The 25396-nt window shown below is 29.9% G+C and overlaps 1 protein-coding gene across 2 annotated transcripts; it reads left to right on the forward strand.

Moving 5' to 3' along the window:
- The first annotated feature begins 17325 nt into the window (after positions 1-17325).
- On the forward strand, positions 17326-24593 carry LOC114269018 (peroxisomal membrane protein PMP22). 2 transcript variants are annotated; one of them, XM_028210271.2, is made up of 7 exons: positions 17326-17943; positions 18041-18139; positions 18276-18377; positions 19074-19149; positions 22335-22405; positions 22507-22592; positions 24045-24593. In XM_028210271.2, exons 1-7 carry the CDS (start codon positions 17872-17874, stop codon positions 24094-24096), a joined length of 558 nt encoding a protein of 185 aa, XP_028066072.1. In that variant the 5' UTR covers positions 17326-17871; the 3' UTR covers positions 24097-24593. The 2 variants fall into 2 exon arrangements, with proteins under 2 accessions (XP_028066072.1, XP_028066074.1); XM_028210273.2 differs by lacking the exon at positions 18276-18377 and having other exon boundaries at positions 17738-17943.
- The last annotated feature ends 803 nt before the right edge of the window (positions 24594-25396 follow it).

The following is a 25396-nucleotide window of genomic DNA, read 5'->3' on the forward strand; positions in this document are numbered from 1 at the left end:
TTTAGAGGTGCAAATTTGTTCCAAACTAAGTTACTAGAAATAAGGGAGGGACCAAGGAAGTCAACTTCACTTCTATAAACAAAGGAGACAGAAAACATACCAGAACCTATAGCCAACCAGACTGGTTTGTCCTCTAGATCATCACATAAATTTGTGACAGACATCAAAAGCAGCCTGAGTCTACTTACTTCCCTCTCTTTCCACTCGTACAAAATAAAATATATATTTAATGTAAAAAAATTTATTTTTTTATGTATATACTACTAAAGATTTTTTAGTGAAAAGACAGTCAAGTATTATATGAATTAAAATATTAAGATAATCAAGTGTAATTTTGTCAAACTTATGTGATTTATTATATATATATATATATAATTTTAGGGGAGTTTAGTGTAATTCATCCTAAAAAATAAATTTGAAAATTTAAATTTAAAAAACAAAAGGAAATTTATCAGAAATTATCTTTCAAGTATTTGTATCTCAATTAGTTTATAAGATATTCTTATATTGCAATAAGTCTTATTATTTGGGATATTTGATTCACCAAATCCTAACTCTCATACTTAAGATATTTTATGAATAATTTTATCCTTATAAATATTTTTTAAATCCTTAATAACTCGGTGATATGAATACATTAAAAAAATTTGACAATATGAATATTCATGTCGGCAGTATGAATGTACATATCATGGAATATTTATACTATCTATGTGAATATTAATATACACTTCATCTTATTATTATTAGGAGTATGTTGATAATTATGTCAATTATTTTATTTATTAGAATATAAAAAAATAATTTAAATTAAGTTAAATATAAATTGGTAAATCTTTGGGGGATTGACCAATAAGTCCTATATTTTGGACTTGTAATCCATATAGTCTCATATATATATATATATATATATATATATATATATATATTTGATCCATTTAGTCTTTTTGGATGTATAATCACTCATTTGCCTACCACATTAGAGTGTTATATTTAAAAAAAGTACACTAAAGAGTTTTTTAGTATCACATCATGTCCATCACGTTAAAGTGTCACATTTAAAAAAAGTATATTAAAGAGTTTTTAATTTTTTTAGAGTGTCACATCATACCCACCACGTTGGAATGTCACATGTCACATTTGAAAAAAGTTTACTAAGAAGTTTTTATTTTTATTTTTTGAAATGTCACATCATACCTGTCACGTTGTCACGTTTGGAAAAAGTATATTAAGGAATTTTTAATTTTTTTTAGAATATCATATTATACTCGCCACATTGTCACATTTGAGAAAAATATACTACAGAGTTTTTATTTTTTTTTAAGTGTCACATTATACCTATCACGTTATCACATTTGAGAAAAGTATACTAAAGAATTTTTATTTTTTTAAAAGTTTCACGTCATACATGTCACGTTATCACGTTTGAAAAAATATATACTAAGGCCTCATTTGGGAACCTTCGTTTTTAGCAAAAAAAGTCAAAAAGTTACTAAATTAGCTAAAAAGCCAACAACTCATACAAAAAAGTCAAAGATTCTCTTTTCTCTCTACTTTTTGCACATCTTTTCGTAAAAAGCCAAAAAATTATCCCAAACATACTAATTTTTTTAACTCATATTTTAGTTAAATAGTCAAAAAATTACTAAATTAGCCTGTTCTCAAACGAGGTGTAAGGCTTTGTTTGGAAAGTCCAACTTGGGGCTTTTTTGGCTATTTTAGTCACAAAAAAATGGACTTTTTAGTCTAATAAGACAAAATATCACATTTAACACATAATCATTACATTCTTTCTCTCACAAAAAAGTCAAAAAAGCCAAAAATTCTTCCTAAACTAAATTTTTTAACCCCAGGTTAAAATAGTCAAAAAAAAAATCGAAAAGTCAACCCACTCCTCAAAAAAAGCTTAAGGAATTTTTATTTTTTTGAAATGTCACATCATACCAGCTACTATCACATTTGAACTTGAAAAAATATACTAATGAGGAATTATTTTTTTTAGAGTAAAAATTTTAAAATGTCATATTATACTTATCACGTTGTCATATTTTTAAAAAAACGTATACTAAATTTTTTTAAAAAATTTTTAAAAATTTTTAACATCATATCGTTAGAATGTAATATTAATACTTATCACATTTAAAAATTAAAAAAATAATAATAAATTGTACGGACCGCGTGGATCGTGAGCGCATAAAAGCCTTAACTACCACCCACGTGGGTCAAGTGTATGCGGGAAGCTCCGCAATGAATGCTTGATTTGATGTTTGTTTTTATTTATTTATTTTTATTTTTATTATCAAAGAAATGTTTGAACCTTTGTGTCCCCCATAGAAATGATGACTATTTGACTTCCTTTTTGTCCTGTTGCAATTATCCTTCGAGTGAGAACATCACTTTCTAGTTTAAGAATTACAAAAAAAAAAAAAAAAAAAAAAAAAATTATTAAAAAAATTAAAAATTTAACAAATTGTATAAAAATATTAAGGATTCTTTTTTTTTAAAGCTTTTTATACAATTTTTTTATAAAAAATTAACAAATCATTTCAAAATATATTAATTTTTTTATTTTTTATTTTAATTAAAAAATTAAAAAATTATTAAAATAATATATTCTCAAACGAGACTTTATAATTGAAAATGATCTAATCTCAAGTTTCCTGTGAATTGCCTCACTTTTATATTTTATTTATATATATATATATGTATATATACAAGTATTATTATTAGTATCTCATCAATTATTTTAGACTTTTTATTTCTTCGTACCTTCACTTATAAATTTTAAAACTCTTTAAAAAAAATTCTTTTTCCAAATAATACCAAAATTATTATTGTGAAAACATTTCACTCATTCAATTGAATGCACACCTCCCACATCTCAAAAAATCTCTCTTCCAAAAACCTTAACAAACCCACGAAAGTAATTACTATTTCATCTCCACACACCTGTTCATGACCTTACAGTGAAAAAATAAATGTAGGATTTTTAATTTTCAATTCTTAAAATATATCAACTTAAAATATATCAACAAGAAATTGGGTTGAGTTTTTGTGGTTAAGAAAGAAAAGAAGAAAAACTAAGTGTGATTACTCTCAATTGCCCTAGCTTGGGTTGTGATCTCTGCCGCCTCATCCTTTTTTTTAGTTTGACCATTGTCAAAGTTGGTTATCTGTTTCCGAACAAATAAATAATGTTTGGGCATGTATTACCGAATTTTTGTCATATGTAAGGGTGAGCATGGTCCGAATTGTTTCAGATTGGGGTAAAACTAGGACCAATTCGTTATTTACGGTTCTTGAAAAATTGGAACCAATCTAATCCGTTTAAATCGTGAAACCAATCCGAACCAATCCATTTAAATATGAATTCGATCGGTTTAGGATCAAGGATTCACGTAATTAAATAACAAAAAATATATATATAATATTTTAATTTCATAAAAACATAAATATATAATTATATTAGTTCCACAGGTAAATTAATTTTATGGTGTTATGCATATAACAACCTTTATAATCCAAAATCGTGAACTGTCATGATTTTCACAAATAATAACATAATGCGGAAAGTAAATAACATACCCGGATAAATAATGCGAAACCTTCAAGTGACCCAAAATTGATTGAACATAAACCTAATAATAATATTAGTGGAATAATGGGCTTGTTTGGGATGATCTAAATAAATGCACTTTTTGACTTTTTATGAAATATGAGTTAGGTTTGGGTTGGGTTGGGTTTGAAGTGATGTGTTAGAGAGGTGATGTGACTTAAATAAGATGATATAACTAAAATAGGATAATAACTTTTTGACTTTTTTCAAATATGTCAAACCAGCCCTGAATTCAGAATTAAGTTGATGGATAGTCTGAATGTCCTTTTATAGGTAGAAATAGGACCAGTTTCCTTATTCAAGAATGATTCCACTTTTCCATCAAAGTAGGATACTTAGAAAACACTCTTCTTTATTTACCAATTAATTATAGTAAAAAATATGGAATCATAATTCTGCTAAATCTCTAATTCATATTACAATATCATGTGGGTCAATATAAAATAATTTAGTCTTACATTCTCCCACTTGACCCATATGAGAACTTATATCAAGATTTAACAAGGTAAACATTAGGCGTGCAATAAACCATATTTAATATTACCTTTAATTTAGTCATCATCATAATGCTATAATTAAATAGATCACTAATATGAGTCATGGCGGTTCTACACCAATAGTGCGATATAGTCCCTTCCATGTACTACAACACTAGCAACTAGTTTAACATAGCCCTTTAAGTGAAGAGTATAAAGAGGTCCAACGATAATGTCTTTTATGAAAGACTATTCCTATTGCCATTCATTCATTCTCATAAATGTACGTACTTTCATAACAGGAAATATATCAGAAACACAATTAATGAGATCTCAATGTGTCAAATAACACAATCAATCATAAACAACTATTATGGATTACATTCAAGACCCAATTGGCAAGTTTCTTAATTGTCTTTAAAAGTAATCCCTTCATCAATAGATGTGCACTTAAAAGTTATATACTTATGTGTTTTATTGACACTTTCTGTTTCTGAAATTCTTCTTTAACGACAAAGTATTTCAATTCTATGTGTTTAGCATCATTAGAATACTTGTCATTCTAAGAAAATAAAACAATTGCGAAATTATCACAATAAATTCTTAACAACTTGGCAACAAAAGTCGACAATCCCAAGTCTTACGATAAAATTTCGCAATAACAATTCATGAATTGTGGCCTCAAAGCACACCACAAATTCAACTTTCATGGAGGATACTTGTGATAGTTCGTTTTACACTTTTCTTAATATTGCTTCTCCACAAAATAGAAACAAAGAACCAAAAGTGAATTTTCTACTATCAATATATCATCTAAAGTCTGAATCTAAGTAGCCAATCAATTCAAGATTATCAGACTTCATAAATGTGAATAAGTAATCTTTTATTCCTTATGATTACCTTATCACTTCTTTATTTGAGCATTAAGTTTCTTACAATAAATGTATAAAGAATCGTTTCTATTCCAATTGATTTTATAAATTTTTTGCATAAGACTGGATTTATTTTCTTTCAGAATATAGATAACTTTATGTGAATATTCTTTCATTATGAATCTCTATAGAACTTTTAATATATACCTTCTAAGACAATCTCAACAATTCATGTAATTCTTTCAGAAATATTTCAATTTCAATCACATAGATTGTCTTACTAATATATTTCATTTCAAAGTTCTTAAAGAGAAATTTCTTAACTCGTGCAATAAATCACGTACATTATTAACAAGCAAAATATCATCAACATCCAAAGAAAAAATAGCATTATAAAACTTAAGATACAATTTTTAGAAAGCTTGTTTAAGTCCACAAATTGATTTCTTAAGTTTGCAAGTCACATTTTTATTTTCCTTAATAGAGAAACCTTTGAGTAAATCTACACAAAATTCTTCATCTAAACTCTCTTTCAGAAAATTAATTTTCACATATATTCAACTCAATATCATAATGAGTTACTAATGCCCTAATGATTCTAAATCAGCCATTTAAGATACAAGTGAAAAAAGAATATCGCATTGTAATCAATGTCTATTTTATGAGTAAAATCTTTGGCTGCATATCTAACATTATATCATTTTATATTACCCTTAGAACAATAAATATTTTTGTATCCTTAGGCAATTCAATGAAATCTCAAATTTCATTCTGGTCTATTAATTTCAACTCATCATTCATGACATCAATTTCTTTAGTAGAATCAATATTTTCTATGGCTTGTGACAATAAAACCGAGTCTTTACTGATCATAATATTATAATAAAATTGTTATAGATATACCACATAATCATTCGAAATGACAAATCCCTTTACCTTATGAGATTTTCTCAATATTATTTCTTGTGGTTCTTCTACAACTTTTCATTGGTGATAATTATATTATGGAGTAATTGGTTATTCATTTGTTGTTCCAAAACATTAAGTTGTTTAACAACTATAGCAACGACAATTTCCTTCAAATTATGGGTAATGATACTTGTACCCAAACTTATTGAATAACCACATTTCATGATTTATCACTCCCACTGATTTCACCATTCTTATTAAATTTGATATTATTGGTTTCTGCAATTCTTGTACTATGAACAAGATAGTAAAACTAATACCCTTTGAATTTTCAAGATAATCAACAAAATAACCAATGATTATTCTAAAATCCAATTTCTTTTCATGTGGATCAATAATTATAATTTTGTAGACAACCTTAAACATGCAGGTGTCTTAAATTCGGTTTCCTTCCTGTTCACAATTCAAAGTGAGTGTTTGAAACTGCCTTACTAGGAACCAGATGCTATATGAAAACAATAAATTATAACGACATACATCCACAATATTATGGGTATTTATTTAACATACTCTTAGCCATATTCATTAGAGTACAATAATATTTCTCAAGTACATCATTTTGCTGAGGCATTATGCTTTTTATAGATTTTAGCAAATAGACTTGTGCCTTGCACTATCTTTATATTATTCACATTTTTGTTTAACAGTGGTGCTAGGGACCCCCAGTGGGGGCACCCCCAGCACCCCAGTAGCCCAAAAATAATTTTTTTTCCCTTTCCTTCCAATCACGCGATGCCACGTGGCACTGGGGGTCACTGGGGTCACTGTGGGTGGGGTCTCAAGCTTTATTCTTTGTTTAATTGCCTTTCTTCTTTAATAATGTACACATCAATGTGTCCATTTACTGGAGATCTGTTATGCAATAAATAAATAAAAATCATAAGGTGAAAATTCATCTATAAAAGTGATAAAATATTTTTATTTACCAAACATTGTAACAACCTAGATTTTTAATTATTCTGTAGAATTTATACTAATATTATTTAATCACAGTTAGGAAAATATATAATTTATTATATATTATTATGTGTAATTTTGTAAAACAATATAATTAGTAAAAGTTTAGAGGTCAAAATATAATAATAATAATAATAATAATAATAATAATAATAATAGATGTGGTAATAAAATAAATAATTAATTTTATGTTGGTATACGATAGAGTATAATTTAATTATGAATTAACTTATTTATATAATTATATTAAAATTTTGGATCAAAAAATAATTATCTTAAATATTTATTAAAGATAAGAACGAATCTATATAATTATTAATTGCACGCCACGTATGCGCCTTATCTCCCTATAAAAGGGAGGTGATCAACCTGCGTGAAAGAAAAGGAAAATAAAGAAAAGGAAGAGGAGGAAAGAAGAAAGGAAGAAAGGAATGAAAGAAAAGAGAGGAAGAAGGAAAAAAATAATAAAAGTTAAAAGGGTTTTTGATAATGAAAAGAGAGAGTAAGATATTAAAGTTAAGATGAGTTATATTATATCTTGAGTTACTATAATGTATTTTATGTATGTTTTAACTTATCATATTTATTTTATACAAGTTATGTTTTATAAACTATTATAAATTATATAAATATTTCAGTAACGTGGTTTTATTTCTGAACCCTATTTGCTTAAAAGGAAACTCATGGATATATCTGTTTTATATTTTAAGAATATTTGACTATAACCTTATCAACAATTATGTTTTGTAAGTACCACCACGGGAGTCCCACGCCTTAGGGGACTTAAATAACTATTGGCCTTTGTTTGATCACTTTGTGGTCCTCTGTTTGTCATGGATCTATTGACCTCTGTTTTGTGCGGAGCAAAGTGCTGTGCGGAGCAAAGTGCTACACTATTGTGGGAGCCACCTCTAGAATCCGTACGAGCCACCTCTTGAATCCGTACCTCTGTTCTGTGCGGTGCTAAGTGCTACACTATTGTGGGAGCCACCTCTTGAATCCGTAGGAGCCACTTCTTGAATCCGTACCTCTGTTCTGACTGTCACTTCTGTGACCTCTATTCTGCTCTGTTCTGTACCGTGGTTATGGTCATTTACTTACATAATTTATGTATTTCAGTTCTGCTACTCAAATGAGCAGTTTCTGCTACTTAAATGATTTGTTTACCAAATTACCGTGCTTATAATTATTTATTTACATAATCTCAAGTTTGCTACTTAAAGGATTATTTGTTCCGACTAAGTTATCTTAAATGTTTTGGCCTAACTAACTATTCGTGGTTATTTCGTGTCCCTTATACTCTTGGTATAATATTTCTCACTCTGCCATGTGCTTATAGTTGTTTACCAATTTTCAGGAAACAATGCAATTCAGAAATAGCCTTTGGAGAGTCTTAGATGCGGGGCTGTGGAATGGACACACACAACACTTTTATTGATATTTTTCTATGTAAATATCGATCTTTTTGGTCAATAAATTTTATAATAAAAATAGAAGTTTCAGTGATTATTTTGGTACCCTCATTTAAATATTACTTCCGCTCGCATTTATTTATTTGTTTAAGAATTGGCCGGAGGTAACCTCAGTTACTGGCCATTACGATACTTAACTCTTGGGTACGGGGAGCGGATCGTGACAAACATGAAGTGTCAAAAGGGCACATTAATGTCTATTTGGATAATATGAAGAAGCCATGTATATCTTATGGCACTTACTTAATGTGATTGAATTGCTTTTCCTTAATGCAACCCACACTCCCACTAAAAGCAATAAAATGTTTTATGCCACAAGTTTAAAGAGTTTTTATTTATCAAGCTATATTTAGGACCAATATAATGATGTAAGATAAATTAAATTTTTGATAAATCATTAAATTTTAATTTATACAAACCATCATAAATAATACCAAAATTAATAGAAAATGTATTATCAATAAATTAAACTTTTATTCTAAATTTTTGAAAATAACCATCAAGGTTAATTAAGTTTGGACAATTCAATAAATAATTTTCAAAAATAAACAATAAGTCCCAATAATTTTAATTGGAGATTTTAACATAATTAGTTTGAAACTAATCTTGCACCGTATTAAAAACATGAGTAGCCATTTTCTTTCTTATGAGACTGAAAATCTTGAGCAGACTCATTTTCTTTATGTGGCTATTTCTATATGTCATTTTATAAGCATTCTCCCTTTCTTTTCGACTTCTTGAATTACAAGATCAATAAATGATATTTCAATTACTTAAGTTTTATCTCTTCTTAAATAAGCATATTAGTCAATCTATTAACTTTCTACTTACTAATTATAGAATTATAGTTAATATAAATGACCCATACTGAAGAGATAAATAATTCAAAATAAATTGCACAAAAATAAACTTATTCACAAATATTCTTAAATTCTTTAATTGAGCAGTCAAGTTAGACAATCCAATGACATGCTCATACATCTCATGCATACCATCAAACTTTATGATGGTAAGTTTAACCAGAAGTGTCTCAGCAAAAACTTATTAACAGTTCGGAAAAGTTCTTTAGCATTATCAATTTAAGAAAGTTAAAACTCCTATAATCATTCGCATAAAAAACATAAACTTTATTTGTTCAATCCTTTTATACTTTATGAAAAGTCTTTTCTTTCTTGTATACTACTTGAATCATAATAGCAGTAAGTTTCTCAAATAGTAACACTAAGTCAAAATTCAAGACATCGAGATGAAACTGAACTTATTTTATTTATTTTGAGAAATCTTTTTTCATTTAAAATCGAAACAAACAAGTATACAAATATAGCGAAATAAAACTTTAATCAATAATTTATGTTCATTATATTAATGCTAAGAGTAATCAATAATTGACAATTAGTCAAGATAAACACATGTTTAAACAATCACAAATAGTATTACCGTGATCTATCTTTGGGACAATCTAATTGCATTCTATTTATCAATTATGGTGATTCCCTTTCACCAACAGGACTAGTTGATAAAATATTCATAATTAAGTAGATCTGTTACCTTTGGGTATTCATTCCAATATCAATTATGAATACCCATCCACTATCATATTCCAATTCAACAATTACTTAGAAGCGGTGCACCTTTGGGCCAACCTAATATCTTTGTAATTAAAGAATTACGATTTGCAAAGTCATTATTTTTTAATACTTGGGAAGGGTATTAATTTCAATTATTTGATTTGATATCAATGTGTCATTCCGATTGGGTCACTTTGGCAACTACCAATCGAATCATAATTTAAATTTCAAATCACAATAAAAACTTTGCATGAACATTATTGAATAAATAATAATTTATTCACAATTATTCATCATCATAATCATAATGTATATTACTAAATCATAAGAATAATATTAAGACAAAAAATATTAACACAATTTATATTCTATGTCACATAAGAATATATATTTTTGTACCTCATCAAACCACCCATAAAAATCAAGCTTATACATAATTGTGGTAATAACATCGTACTGAAATAATTTTTTAGAGGTTATAGTTAGATCCATAAATAGTAATATTCTTAGTACTATAAAGATCACAATAACACTTTAGTATGCCTCACAGTAAACTTTGATAATATAAAATTTAGCAAAACATGAATAATAATGATTCACTATGTAATGCGAATATCTTTAGGCATTACTTAGGGGTTGTTTGAGATGATCTAAATAAGTATACTTTTTGACTTTTTATGAAATATGAGTTGGATTTGGGTTGGATTTGAAGTGACGTATTAGAGAGGTGATGTGACTTAAATAAGATAATGTGACTTAAATAGGATAGTGACTTTTTGACTTTTTTGAAACTTGTCAAACCAACCTTAAATCAAACAATGCAACGGTCATTATCCACTAAACCTTTCCCCATAATAAAAATAATTAAATCATTCATAGTATTCAATTATTAAAATATTAAAACATTCCGTTTATCATTAAGGAGTTAGCACTCATTAAATAAACATTATTTATACAATACGCAATCCAATCTAAAGTAGGAACATAAGAGTTGCATATTAAATTTCATATCATGTTCAGCAAATTAAAAATTTTGAATCGAGACAATCATAATTGTAATCAAAATTAATTGATATTTACTTAATCGGAAAATCATAATGTTCTGAAACATGAGCTCTGATACCACATGTAAATTAATTTTATGGTGTTATGCATATAACAACCTTCATAATCCAAAATTGTGAACTGTAATGATTTTCACAATTAATAACATAATGCGGAAAATAAATAACATACCCGGATCAATTATACGAAACCTTCAAGTGACCCAAAATTGATTGAACATAAACATAATAATAATATTAGTGGAAAAGGGTTTCTCTCTCTTGACCCTCTTTAGAATACATTGAATTCAGAATTAAGTTGATGGGTAGTCTGAATGTCCTTTTACAGGTAGAGAGAGAACCAGTTTCCTTATTCAACAATGATTCCACTTTTCCATCAAAGTAGGATACTTATAAAACACTCTTCTTTATTTACTAATTAATTATAGCAAAAAATATGGAATCATAACCCTGCCAAATCTCTAATTCACATTACCATATCATGTGGGTCAATATAAAATAATTTAGTCTTACACCACAATAGTGACATGTATTTCCATAATAGTAACATATTGTTCTAAAATTTAAACAACCATAAAAAAACTGGTTTTATCATAAATATTTAGGCCATTACAAATTAAAACTAAAAACTAACAAACAAAAGCAATAAAAGAATATATTATACGGGTTTAGATTTGGGTTTAGGTTTTATATGGAATAAGAGAAGATACTATGTTGAGGGGGTATATAATATAAATATAGGCTATTTGTATACGACCCGGATCGGTTTCAATCCAAAACCGTGGGGTTCAATCCAGAACCGATCCGTGGATTACGGATTTCTAATTTTTCAATCCAGAACCGAACCATGGATTCAAAAAACCAATCCAAACCTACCGAATTGGATTGGACCGGATCGGATTACGGATTTTATGGATTCCTTGCTCAGCCCTATATGTTCGGGAATTCAGTTTCAAAAAAATGACAAACAGTTTTTATTATTTTTGTCATTTTTTCAAAGAAACTAACCCTTAAAAGGCTAATTTCCTCTGAGCTAAAAACACTATTAAAGTTATGAATCTCCTTTGAACTTTTATTGTTGTACTCCTTTCATCTCATGGAGTTATGGTTACCGAAAAAAATTTCACTCATTGTCATTACTGGAGAAGTGTAGGTAATCAAATGGTTACTACCGTCACCGTCGGAATATTACCGCCAAAGGTTTTTCAAGGTTTTGAGGGTGGGTAGATTTTGAAAATGGGATTTGGGGAAGATGGGTGGGTGATGATGGAAGTGGATGCTCTCATAAACCTTAATTCATGATATAGTGGGTGTGTGGACTTAATTATGAGATGGGGGTGTCCCAAAATTATCCATATCATTTTTAGTAATTTTATTTAAGGTTATTATTATAATAAAAAAATAGGCTAAAAAATGAGAAGTTCAAAATAATTGATAGGGTGCTAATAGCAGCACTCATATATATTTTGTGTGGGTAGTAAATTACACTTTTAGAAGTTAAAAGTTGTCAAATTTATTTTTTAAATGTGCATGTTGAAAACATTAATATAAATTTAGAGAGAATGATTAAATTTAAATTAAATTTAAAGCATAGTAATTAAATTTTATAAATTGAAATAATAAGAATCAAATTTTTTTTTGCTTAAAAAAAAAAGGATTGCTCAACTCACAATCATTTAATTTTAAAACCATAACAAAGTTATTACAACTTCTTTGGCAACCTCAAAAAAGTAAAAATAAATAAAAAAATAATTGGTGTTAAAAAAATTTACATTTCAAGATCTAAAAAGTTTTTTTTTTTTTTTTTACTTTAGTACAATTTCAAATTTGTCTTTTCTTTTTTTACCATTTAAGTTCATCTATTTTTGTAGAACTTAAAATTAGAAATTAGAAATTCTTATTTTTTTTATAAGTTCTCTAAAGATGGGAAAATGGCAAGTATGACAATAAAATTTGCAAATTAAAGGGAGAATCTAAAATAATTTCATTACAAATGACACATTGCAAAATAATTCCAATACAATGGGAATCCTTTATATATTAAATCACAAATTTACTATTTTATTTTCTCTCTCATCTCTCTGTTCTTTATTTTTTTCCATTTTGCAAATCTCATCTCGTCGGCACCCCATCTCCAGTGGTGGCGATGACCCTTTCCCTTACTCTCACAGTCTATAGCTCCTCTCTCAACTTGCTTCGATCACCCCATCTCTTTCTCCAACCTCCTTGTTCACTCCCTTGTAGCACTTGAACTTCTACAAACCCTTCACACACCCCTCCTCCCCACCTTCCCCACTTGCTCCCTCTACATATTTGGTGGTAGCTTAGGTCCTGTCAAAAGATTTTTGAACCAATAAGTCCCATTTATAAGTAAAAAGACGTTTTGCCCTTTAATCCTAAAACTGAGAATGTTCTTAATTTTTAAAATAGAGAATGATTTCAGTATATAATTATCAAAACTAAGAAATTTTTTAATTTTTTCCTAGTATGAACTGAGAATATTATCAGTTTTGAGAAATATCAATTTTTTTGGTGCTTTTGGTGCGGTGACTTTGGAGAAATCGAAGCTCGATATGATGCAGAAGCAAACCACATCAAGTCCTGAGGTATGTGTTCTCTTCTTGCTTGATCACAATTTGTTTGGCTTCTGAGAAAAGTATGGGATTGAAAAGAAAAATAATTCTACGAACCTGACACATTAGATTGTTGAATTGAGTTTTTTTTCATGATTAAAATTGAGAATATTATAAACTGAGAATATTCTCAATTTCAAAAAAGAGACTCAGCTTAAGAGTATAATGCAGTGTCATGTGTTTAAGTACCTGGTTCTGCCTCTACACAGTGACTCGAGTTTAACAGAGAGTTTGCAATTGAGGGTCGTGACTTGCTTTGTGTTGCGATTGTAGAATCTAAATCTGGAGCTGACGACGCACTGGATGGAGGGGAAGCAATCGGAGGTGAGAGGAGAAGGATTGAGGCAGATGAGGAGCCGTACGGATGAGACCAAAGATTGGGTCTGTGGGAAGAAGAATGAGGGGTAATACGACGACGATCATCATGATCGCTGCTCCGATTATGTAGCGAAGAGGGCTCGGTGGTTCAACATCTATCACCATCCTGAGCTGAAAACACACACCCAAGCACAAACATGTATGTAATTTAACCGTAGACTCCTCATATTGATCAAACAAGATCTACATCCAAATTCAGAGAGAGAGAGAGTTACAGGCATCATTGGTGTTAAAGCAAGAAATAGAGATGATGGAACTCCAGTGCTAGTGTAGCGATGGTTGGAAGACGACTATCTGATTCCCAAATTCAGGTTTGGAAGGGTAAATTGGTCTATTAAAAATTAATGAGACTTGAAGGAGCAAATAATTTTATCTAGGACTTAATGGATTATAAGTTCACAAAATGCGACTTGTATGTAAATGCCCGAGTTACAGGCATCATTGGTGTTACAACAAGAAATAGAGATGATGGAATTCCAGTGCTAGTGTAGCGATGGTTGGAAGACGACCATCTGATTCCCAAATTCAGGTTTGGAAGGGTAAATTGGTCTATTAAAAATTAATGAGACTTGAAGGAGCAAATAATTTTATCTAGGACTTAATGGATTATAAGTTCACAAAATGCGCCTTGTATGTAAATGCCCCTTTCTTTTTTGACCTTTTAAGTTCATCTATTTTTGTAGAACTTAAAATTAGAAATTAGAAATTCTTATTTTTTTTATAAGTTCTCTAAAAATGGGAAAATGGCAAGTCTGACAACAAAATTTGCAAATTAAAGGGAGAATCTAAAATAATTTCATTACAAATGACACATTGCAAAATAATTCCAATACGATGGGAATCCTTTATATATTAAATCACAAATTTACTCTTTTATTTTCTCTCTCATCTCTCTATTCTTTATTTTTTTCCATTTTGCAAATCTCATCTCGTCGGCACCCCATCTCCAGTGGTGGTGATGACCCTTTCCCTTACTCTCACAGTCTATAGCTCTTCTCTCAACTTGCTTCGATCACCTCCTTGTTCACTCCCTTGCAGCACTCGAACTTCTACAAACCCTTCACACACCCCTCCTCCTCACCTCCCTCACTTGCTCCCTCTTTTGCAACACCTCCTCTTTGTCATCTTAAATGAATCTTTTTATATTATTTTTAGTAATTTTTTTTGTAAAGTTTATTATTTAAAATATATTTCTTCTACCTTTTTGAGAAGAAAATTTATTTTTTAAATATTAAACTTAATTTTTATTAATGTATTTAGGGGTCTAATTGATATTGAGAGATAATTTAGAGATAAAATGAAATTTGGTGCACTTTTGCTTATAATTTATTAGATGAAAATAACTTAAATAAGTCAAAAAAAAATATGATTATCTAGGAGTAGAGGTAAGGATGCTTTTGATTTATGTTTTCTAGTTAGCAATTTTTAACTTATAATGAATTACACCAAACAAAGCCTTTGTAATACAATTATGATGGTCCTATTTTTATATTATATTTTATGGGTCTTCCTAGTGAGTTGTCATTAATTAAGCATAACAAAAGGTCCAATATATATATATATATATATATAATTTCAATGCAATTTTTATATATTTCAAATTATTTTTACATATTTTAATACATTTTTTCAACAATAACAATAACATTAAGACTACTTTTAGCATTTTTATTAGTAAAAAGGTCATAGACAATATAGATAAACTACACTAAACAAAATGTGATTGGACAGGGTAGTTGATAAATGTAGAGCTCAGATCTTCTAAAGTGATTTTTGATAGAAGTATTTTTTTTGTGCAGTTGAGATTTTTTTTATGGGGGATGCACCAATAAATCTCAAATTAATAACTTATGCACTGTTTAGTTTTAAAAGTTTTCTTATAGATTGAAAGGTCCCATTACAATGTTTCAAACATCAGATTAATGTTTCGAACATTAGATTTCGAACATCAGATTAATGTTTCGAACATTAGATTTCGAACATCAGATTAATGTTTCAAACATTAGATTGATGTGCAAATGGGACTAAATGGAGCATAAGAAAACTTTTAGGACTAAATGGTTCAACTTTTCAGAAAGTAAGACTTATGAGTAAATTTTCCTTTTTTTTAAATGATTATCAAGACTATTGTATTCTTTAACTTAGTACTATTATATTCTCAATTTTTGTAGCATTATTTTGTCCTCAATCTTTATAAGATTAAATCTCAATCATTTAAAAAATCACTTAAAAAAATTACGTCTGAATTCGTCCAATATAAACTATCTTTTAAGATAGTATGAAAGCCAAAAATTCAAAATTTGAGTTACAAGAGTAATTACAATCCTTTCTTATAATGTAAAAGCAGTCCTGCTGGGTAGCTCGAAATTGGCTATTCTAAATGGCTCAAAATATCAAAACGACGTCGTTTTAGCACATTTTTGTTCTTTTTCTTTTTCTTCTTCCTATTTTTCCTTCTCCCTCTCTTTTCTCTCTTAAACTGGTTTAAGAACCAGGCAACGACGACAGAAAGAGATGAGAATGAGGAACAAAAGAGGAAGACGAAGACAAAGACAGGACGCCGGAGATGGCTTCGCCGGCCGAATAGGAAGCCGTCAACCCATCACACGGAGAGAGAAAGAGAAACCCAAAATCCATTAAGAACAATCAAGCAAATCTCAAACCCTTCTCTTTCTTCTTCTTCCTTTTTTCTTTTATGAATCAAAATCAAAATCAAAACCCAAAATCAAACCCATTGCCACATCTTCTTTTTCCTTCTCCCTCTCTTTTTTCTCTCAAACTGGTTTGAGAAACATGCGATGGCGATAGAAAGAGAGGAGAAGAAGGAACAGAAGAGGACGAGGAAGAGGAAAAGGAAGAGAGGACGTCGGAGAAGGCATCGCCGATCAAATAGGAAGCTGTCAACCCATCACACACAGAGAGAAAGAGAAACCCAAAATCCACCAAGAACAATCAAGCAAATCTCAAACCCTTCTCTTTCCTCTTCTTCCTCTGTTCTTTTTTGAATCAAAACCAAAATCAAACCTACAGCCACAGTCACAACCACAAATCAAAATCAAAACTCAAATCAGACAAAATCAAACCTAGATCTGTTCCTCACAACCATAGATTGTGGTTTCTCACGGCCATAGAGAAATTGATGCTTTTGGAGAAGGAGAGAGAAAGAGAAAGAGAGACATTCGGGCCATTTGAGCCCCATGAATGTTGAGCTACTAGGCATTTTTTAATCAACTAATATTCTATCGTTTACGCTAGAAATAAAAATAAAAAATAGGAAAATTTTCATTAGTGGAAGAGAAGACCCAACAATGAGACTTCATATTTGAATAGACTTCTATCCATCTACCAGCCTCCACACTAATCATCAATACATAACACAAACAAACAAAAAATCATTAATAATTATTATACATAATAATATAGTTCATTATGACTTTTTATTTTAAAATAAAATATCAGGATTTATTTATAATAATGATATTATCATATTATTTTTGTTAAAATTTTATATGAATTTTTAAAAATAAAAATTTTTCTTAGGTAAAATTTACTATGCGCCCGACTCTATTTATGTTATTTTTTGCTTAAATTATAATATTTTTAAATTATGGTAATATTTTAATTATGATTTACGAAATATTTAATTATATATATTTTTAATTATAAATCAGAAAATATGAAGTTGGTCGTTATTCTTTCTTTTAAAGTGCATATCACGCAATAGTCTTTCCCATCTAATATTTATAAGCCCCCATTTCTCTCTGAGACTTTGAGAGTTTTCTCAGCATTTACACACACAGAGAGAGAGAGAGAGAGAGAGAGAGAGAGAGAAAGAGAGAACTGAAATTGATCATTGATCCCACACCATGTCTGAGATCGTCAAAAAAGGTTGGAACAAGTACCTGCTTCAACTTCAACTCAACCCTCTCAGAACCAAGGTCTGTCTTTCTCACATACCCATAATAATATATACAATTTCAATCGATCTTTTTATTGTTAGATGTGATTTATTTGGTGATTTTTTGAATTGGGTAGGCAATTACTTCTGGGGTTTTGATTGGAAGTAGTGATATAATAGCTCAGAAGATCACTGGAGTGAAAAAACTTCAATTCAGAAGAGTACTCCTTTTAATGGTATTGTTTGACTTTTGCTGATCGTGTGTAATTTTCTTGCTATTTATTGATTTGGGTTTTGTTTAAAATGTTTTGATGAGGAAATTAGTGATGGTAGTTTCTGGGTTTTTGGAATTTTTGGGAAATTGATTTGCAGCTCTATGGGCTTTTGTATTCGGGACCGTTTGGCCATTTCTTTCACAAATTGATGGATCTGATCTTCAAAGGAAAGAAGGGCAACAAAACTGTTGCAAAGAAGGTAAAAAATTTTTTAAAAAAAATCACATAATGTGAGAAAGATGTGATATAAAATATTTGCGAACAAAATGTTTAAATCTATAGTAGGGGAGATTTTGGTTTGTGTTTGAGAGATGTGTTTTAGAGATAAAAAGTACGAAAAGTTGTTTGGTTTGGTTTTTTTCAAAAGATGTTTTGAAAAATTATTTTGAGAGATAGTTTTGAAAAAAGTGATTGATTTGATGTGTGTGAGAGAGAGATTTGTTTGAAAAACTTGTTTGGTTTACAAGTTTTGAGAAATTTTTTTGGAAAAATTTGTTTGGTTTGATTACTTTTAAAAACTTATTTATAAAGAAAATTTCCTAAATTTTTTTCAGAAATACAAACCAAACGAACCCTTTGTTTTACATCTGTGCATTTAGTGTGCCGAACTTTCTGTGTTTAGATTTTTATTTTGTATTTTTGTGGGGTTGAGTACACGGACACCCCTCAGCTATCACTTTCAAAATGGTATATTTAGACCGTTTTGTATTATAGTCAAGCAATTCAAATGTACAATTTTGAAGGTGAGGGTGGTGAAATGATACTTAAGTGATTTTTTAGGGGGTGCTTGTGTAATTAACCATTTTTATTATTAGATACTTCACATGCCAATTTAGGTGCTTTTGGCTTTTCTAAACATGTGGTCATTACACAACACTTCTTTTTCCTTTTATAGGTTTTGTTGGAGCAATTGACTTCTTCTCCTTGGAACAATATGCTTTTCATGATGTACTATGGCGTGGTAGTTGAAGGTATGTAATTAGTTTAACAATTGCTTGACACGGTAAATTCGTAAGTGGCAGTCTTTTTATTTTTTATTTTTATGTTCAATATCTTTAATTTAGTTAGATTAATGTCATGATTGGTTATTTGAAACATTGGCTTGTTTAGGAATTGAACTTTCTTTCAGTAGAGACGTAGAAGTTGCCACTTCTCATCCTGTGATCTTGGAGCCTTGCCAGGTGGACTAGTTGTTGGCTTTTTGGCTACTTCCCTTTTGTCCTTTTTTTGTCCTCTTCTATTTTTTGGAGAACTATACTAACTAGTTCATAAACCCCAATTTCATATTTGAAGAAACTAAGGACCCATTCGGATATAAGCTATTTTAGCCTAAAAGTTACTACAAATTGTCACATCATTCTCTCTACTTTTTTGTATGTCTTTTCGTAAAAAATCAAAAAGTCAATTACAATAACCAATTCCCAAAGCACCCCTAAGACTATTGATGTGCTTAAAAGTGCACAATTGCCTTGAATTTGACAAACAAAATGAACATTTTATTTATACTATTGTATAAAGCCTACAACGAAGTTGGTAAAACTTTGCAACACTTTTTTTGGTTTCCGATAATGCCCACACAAGAGCAGTAATGCCACACAAAATTGCTTTAGTTTTTTCTTTTTTTCTAAAAAATTTCTCTTCTCAACATCTTCGGTTGTAGATGTCATATCTGTTATCAGAATCTTACGATTCGCGATTCGATTCACAATTCGATACGCAATTTTTGCAAAATCGATACGAATCTGAGTGAATTTATTTTGAAAGTGAATCTCTGCTGAATCGCATGATTCACAATCGATTCACGATTCGACTCACTTTTTACGATTCACGCAATTTTTGAAGTTATTGTGTTCGACATAATTTCGACTCATTTTTTTACATCTTTTTAGTGAAAATGACATAATACAACTTCTAATAGCATATACCAAAATAATCAACATATATATATATATATATATATATCATTTGTTGTTATTTTAGTGATTATGGAGTTTTTTATAGGATCCAATCAGATTCAGTCAGACCTAACATATTTTTAACATTTCTTCTCATTTTTTTCCCCTTTAAAAAATTGTAATATATCTTCTAATAATGTTTAAGATTAAAGTTACACTATGAATTATCTATTACTATTTTATTAAATTGAATATTACATGTGTGAGGTCAGTTATACTTTTTAAAATGTTTTAGGCTTTAAAATAAAATATCCTAAATAATTCTTTCTTATTATTTGCTCACTCTTACTTAGAAAAGTCTATATGCTTATTGTCCAAATATCAATATCGTTGTTAACTATTGTTACTTTAGAAATTAACAGTTTGTCTATTTGGTTATTATCTTTATTAAGAATGGTTGATAAAAAATATCTAAAAAAAAAAAAAAAAAAAAAAGGTAAGATGGTGATTTTACATAGGAACCTTTGTTAACTTCTTACCTATTAAATTACTGATTATCATTCAAAATAACATTTTTGTTGATTTAAGTCTAAATATTTTATATTCATAATATATATTTAACATCTAAATGTGTAGATATATGTTTTTAAGTAATTTATAAAAAGTGACTGAATCTTTACGATTCATGATTCGATTCGCGATTCGGTACGAGACCATTTCGATTCACGATACGAATCCCGATTTGACAATAACACACACATCATGTGTGCACAACCACTAGTTTTAAATGAAGCTAGATACTGGGATGTTTTTTACTGTTAACTCAGACTGCATTATAAATTTATGAAAGATTCAAGAGTACAAGACATGAACATCAGGATAACACAGTACTTTCATAAAGGTGAATATTTGCCTGCCAAGACCAAAGAGTAGGAACACAGTTTATTTAAATTGATTAGTCCTTAATGTAGTACTTCTAGTTCGTTACTACACAAGCTAAGATTGAAACTTCCAATTGATTGCTTATTTCTGTAATTTTGAAACGTTCCAACCCTAAGAAACATGTGCACAGAAAAGAAAATACATTGAAAATTTGAAATAGAAAAAAAGAAAAAGAACTTGAAACCCCTGTCCAGCACAAACAGAGGTTTAAGCTTTATCACAGTTTTATGCGAGGAATCAGCTCCCAGAATGGGAAAAACTTGTTTGTAACTGAGAGATCAGTTTTTTGCTATACAAGTCAGCTCTAGGTTTTGGTTAAACAACTAGAAGACATTATGCTACTTGAGAACTGCTTATATTGGGTAGTTTTCCCCTGATTTCCATCTGTGGTATTTTATACAAGTGCACATGTCCCTCTTTTGATGGCTGGAACATAATTTTTAGTCCGTTTTGCAGGTTCCTTGATCTTTTGGTACTTGTTTCTTTCTCCTTATGATTGAGTGTTCCAGTACAATATATCTGTTTCTATGCTTTGCTGGAATTTTCCCCCCCAAATTACTCTTTATCCTGTAGCTGGAATACAGGCCTCCTAATAGATGCTTCTGCTAATATGACTTAAGGTTAATTACAGTTACCCGCTTGAGGTTTGGCCGAAAAGCACATAACCCCATGTGGCTCTAAAATGTACTTTAACTCCCCTATGATTTGTGTTGTAGAGTTAAATCTAATTGGGTTAATATTTTTATGTGAAATGTCTAAAATACCCTTAGTATTTTCTCTAATTTCTGAGTTCATTTTCTATATCTAGCACCCATCACCTTCCAGAGTGGCCACCACATGATTTTCTCTATCTAGCACCCATCACCTTCTAGAATGGCCACCACAAACATGTGGTGGCGCCATTAGTTATGGTGAGGTGGTGGATATAGTGGGGTGTTGAGAAAGATGAAAAAATAAAAGAAAATGAAATAATTTTTTTCCTTAAAAGGGCATTTAATTAATTTTTGTCTCTAAAAATTTATTCAAGTACAATCAAAATGTTCCCAATCAGCATTTTGTAACACATGTTATGTTTAACAGATTCCTTTACTTTTGTGATTTAGTCCAAATCACAAAGGGGTTTAAATGTAGGTTTTTTGTGCCATTGGTTGTGTGTTTTCGGACCAAACCGCAGGGAAGTAAAATGTATTTGACTCTAAAATTTATTCATAGCCACCTAATTGACTCTATTGTTTAAGCACTTCATAATGATTCGGAATTTATTTTTTTTCTTATTAATTATGTAAGATAAAGATAGAGAGCATGATTTGGCTTTGCAGGAAGACCCTTTGGTGCAGTTAAGAATAAAGTTCGAAAAGACTACCCCTCTGTACAGTTAACTGCATGGAAGGTATTATGACATGATACATCATTTGTTTTGTGAACACACAGAAGTTTTTTTTTTGTTATGAGTATGGCAGTAATAAAGAAATGATGCTTTTGTTTTTGTAGTTTTGGCCAGTAGTTGGATGGATCAATTACCAGTACATGCCTTTACAGTTCCGTGTCCTGTTCCACAGCATTGTTGCCTCATGCTGGTGCGCATCCCTTGTTTCCTTCATTTCCTTTCTCTTCTCTTTTTCACCTTATGTCTTTGAGGCTGACAATCATGTTAAATCCTTTTCTTGTGTGCAACAATGGCTAGAGATTGGAAACATTTAGTTCAATGAAATCATGATGTTTGTTAACTAGAGCATAATATGCATCTTTTTGCAAGTATATAAAAATGCATTCAAATTATTATGGAATTAATCAGAGAGGAAAACTCATTTTAGTAAATGAATATAAAGAATTTTTCCTATAGGAACCACAAATGGTATCATCCTGCAAGCTAATAAGGAAACACGAGTTATATCTGTATCTATATATATACATGTTTTTATTTCTGAATGATGCATGTCTTGCCCTAACAAGGATGTATGTTTTTCATGCGTGTCTAAGTGATACATGTGTTGAGAAGTGTCCGATGAGATATCCGGTGGGTGTACGACAAGACATGCCACCTTCTTAGAAGTGTCTGTGCTTCTTGGGGTACAATGACGTGATGTTTTCCAAGCCCTAGTTTTCCTATTGTGGTTTGGCTGGGCAAGCACCTTGATGAATAGTCATACCAATCAATTGGGCTTAACTGGGCATTCTGAAAACTACGGCTTGGAGGGCGACAGAGATTTTGGCATCATATAGTCTAATGTAATTAGGCATAGATTTTAACGATTGCAAATGTCAAAAGATATTTTCTCAAAAAATGTTGAAATGTATAGACTGTTCAGTGCATGATTTACAAGCATATGGTCTTACAAAATAAAATGTCAACCTTATAATCACCTTTTGAGTTTTCTGAGATAGTGTTAACCTGGAATAATATGTTTGAATGTCCTATAATGATTTTTGAGCCTTCTCCACTATGTTTGGATGGCTGGAATATTAAGGCAGAATGAGAATCTCATTCTGGGTCTACTTTATCCTGTTGTTTGAAATGCGATTCCTAATTAGTTCTCCATGGAGGAGTGAGGTTACTGTCATTTCCACATCCTTGTGGGGATCTCACATTCTTGGGAAAATGTGAACAATTTAAGAGTAAAACAAATAGACGAGCCCACATTATTTAAAATTTTATCTATTTTTCATAGAAAATTCATAAACAAACCGAACACTTGAATTGCATTGACTCCAGAATCTTTTGCCTAGTAATAGGATTCCTGGCAATGACTTTTTCATTCGTTCTCTTTGATTCCTGACATCAAAACATAAGAAAAACTTGGAAGTTGGGAATGCTAACAAGAAAATACATGTCATCACAACATAAAATGCAAATATCATGAAAAGAAGTTACACTGCAATTACATGGTTGTTTGATGTATTAAAATTCATAGGGATGCAATACTCAGGACAAAGTTAGCAATTTGTAAGTATGTATATCGTTATGTTCTACACATTTAGTACAGCTGGATTGGTTACTAATTTGCTTTTTCTCTACTTCTTGAATTCAGGGCTATCTTTTTGAATCTGAGAGCAAGATCTGTTGTCATTAAGAAGGCCTAGAATGGAGGAAGATGGCCTTCTCTCTCTCTCTCTCTCTCTCTCTCTCTCATTTTCCATTTTTAGTTTGAGCTTAAAACTTTTATTTTGTTTCCTCAAAAAAAAAAGAATCTCTTATTTTGTGAAGTTTGCAATGTTTAGAGTTATGCTTAGATACATATCATCAGTGAAATTATTGAAGAATCCATGATGGATTAGTGTATAATTGTTAAAACAACAATGCTACAGAACTCAAAAAATTTATTCAAAAAATTACCCAGAATTACCCAGAAAAAAAATTCAATGATCTACATTTATTGTGGGTATGGCTCATATCCCACTAACTTTAAATTTACACAATATACACATTTCAGGGTAATATTCATAATAAATTTTTGTGGTTCATAGCATTTTTGTTAAAATCCCTGTTTGCTTGATTGTAAAAATTGAATACTGTGCTCCTCCATTTTACGGTTACTCAATTCAAATTAAGGATACTACCTGATGAATTTTACATTTTATTTATTTATTTATTTTTTATATTATGTATTTCTTATGTGGTTCAACAACAAATTAAAAAAAAATCATTGATGCAATGAAAAAGCACCAAACCCATCAGACCTTAGGCCATGTTTGATTGCCTCACTATTAGTGGGATTGAAAGTCGAAGAATTATGTGAGACTCATCGGATTGTTAGTCTGTTGTTTAATTGCAGGATAAGGAGAAAGTGATTGAAGGTGGGGAACATGTGAGTCTCACTGGATAGTTCAATCCAGTGTTTGTTTTGCATAGTATTAAACCCTGAATAATTCTATCATATCTAATCTCAAAACATAATTCGACAGTCAAATGTGATTTTAAAGGTTAGTGAAGCTCAAACATCTGCATTGGAATCTAGGATTATCTTCTCATATCCCCTCCAAATAAAAAATAATATACACAACAAATACCATATATACATATAAATATATGGTGTTGATTGTGTAGATCCACGTAGGTGGAAAAATATATATATATATATATATATATATATTTATTTTTTTTTGTTGATCTTCATTGGGTAACTAGCCAACGTCATTTTTCTTCCAAATTTTATTTGGATTATAAAAAAAAATTAAAAATATTTATTTTAACCAATAATGATATAACATTTTAAATGTTAATTTTTGAATTATCACATTCTCAACTATATAGGCTCAATTTTTTTGTCATATGTTATTGGTGAATCTAAAGAATGTCTCTCCATCATATGCATTAAATGCATACTTGTAGGGAGATATTTTGTGAATAATAGCACGTGGTCAAGGTGACGCCGAAGCGTCA

Source organism: Camellia sinensis, chromosome 7, assembly GCF_055761805.1.
Source record: "Camellia sinensis isolate YWXY chromosome 7, ASM5576180v1, whole genome shotgun sequence".
Lineage (NCBI taxonomy): Eukaryota > Viridiplantae > Streptophyta > Magnoliopsida > Ericales > Theaceae > Camellia > Camellia sinensis.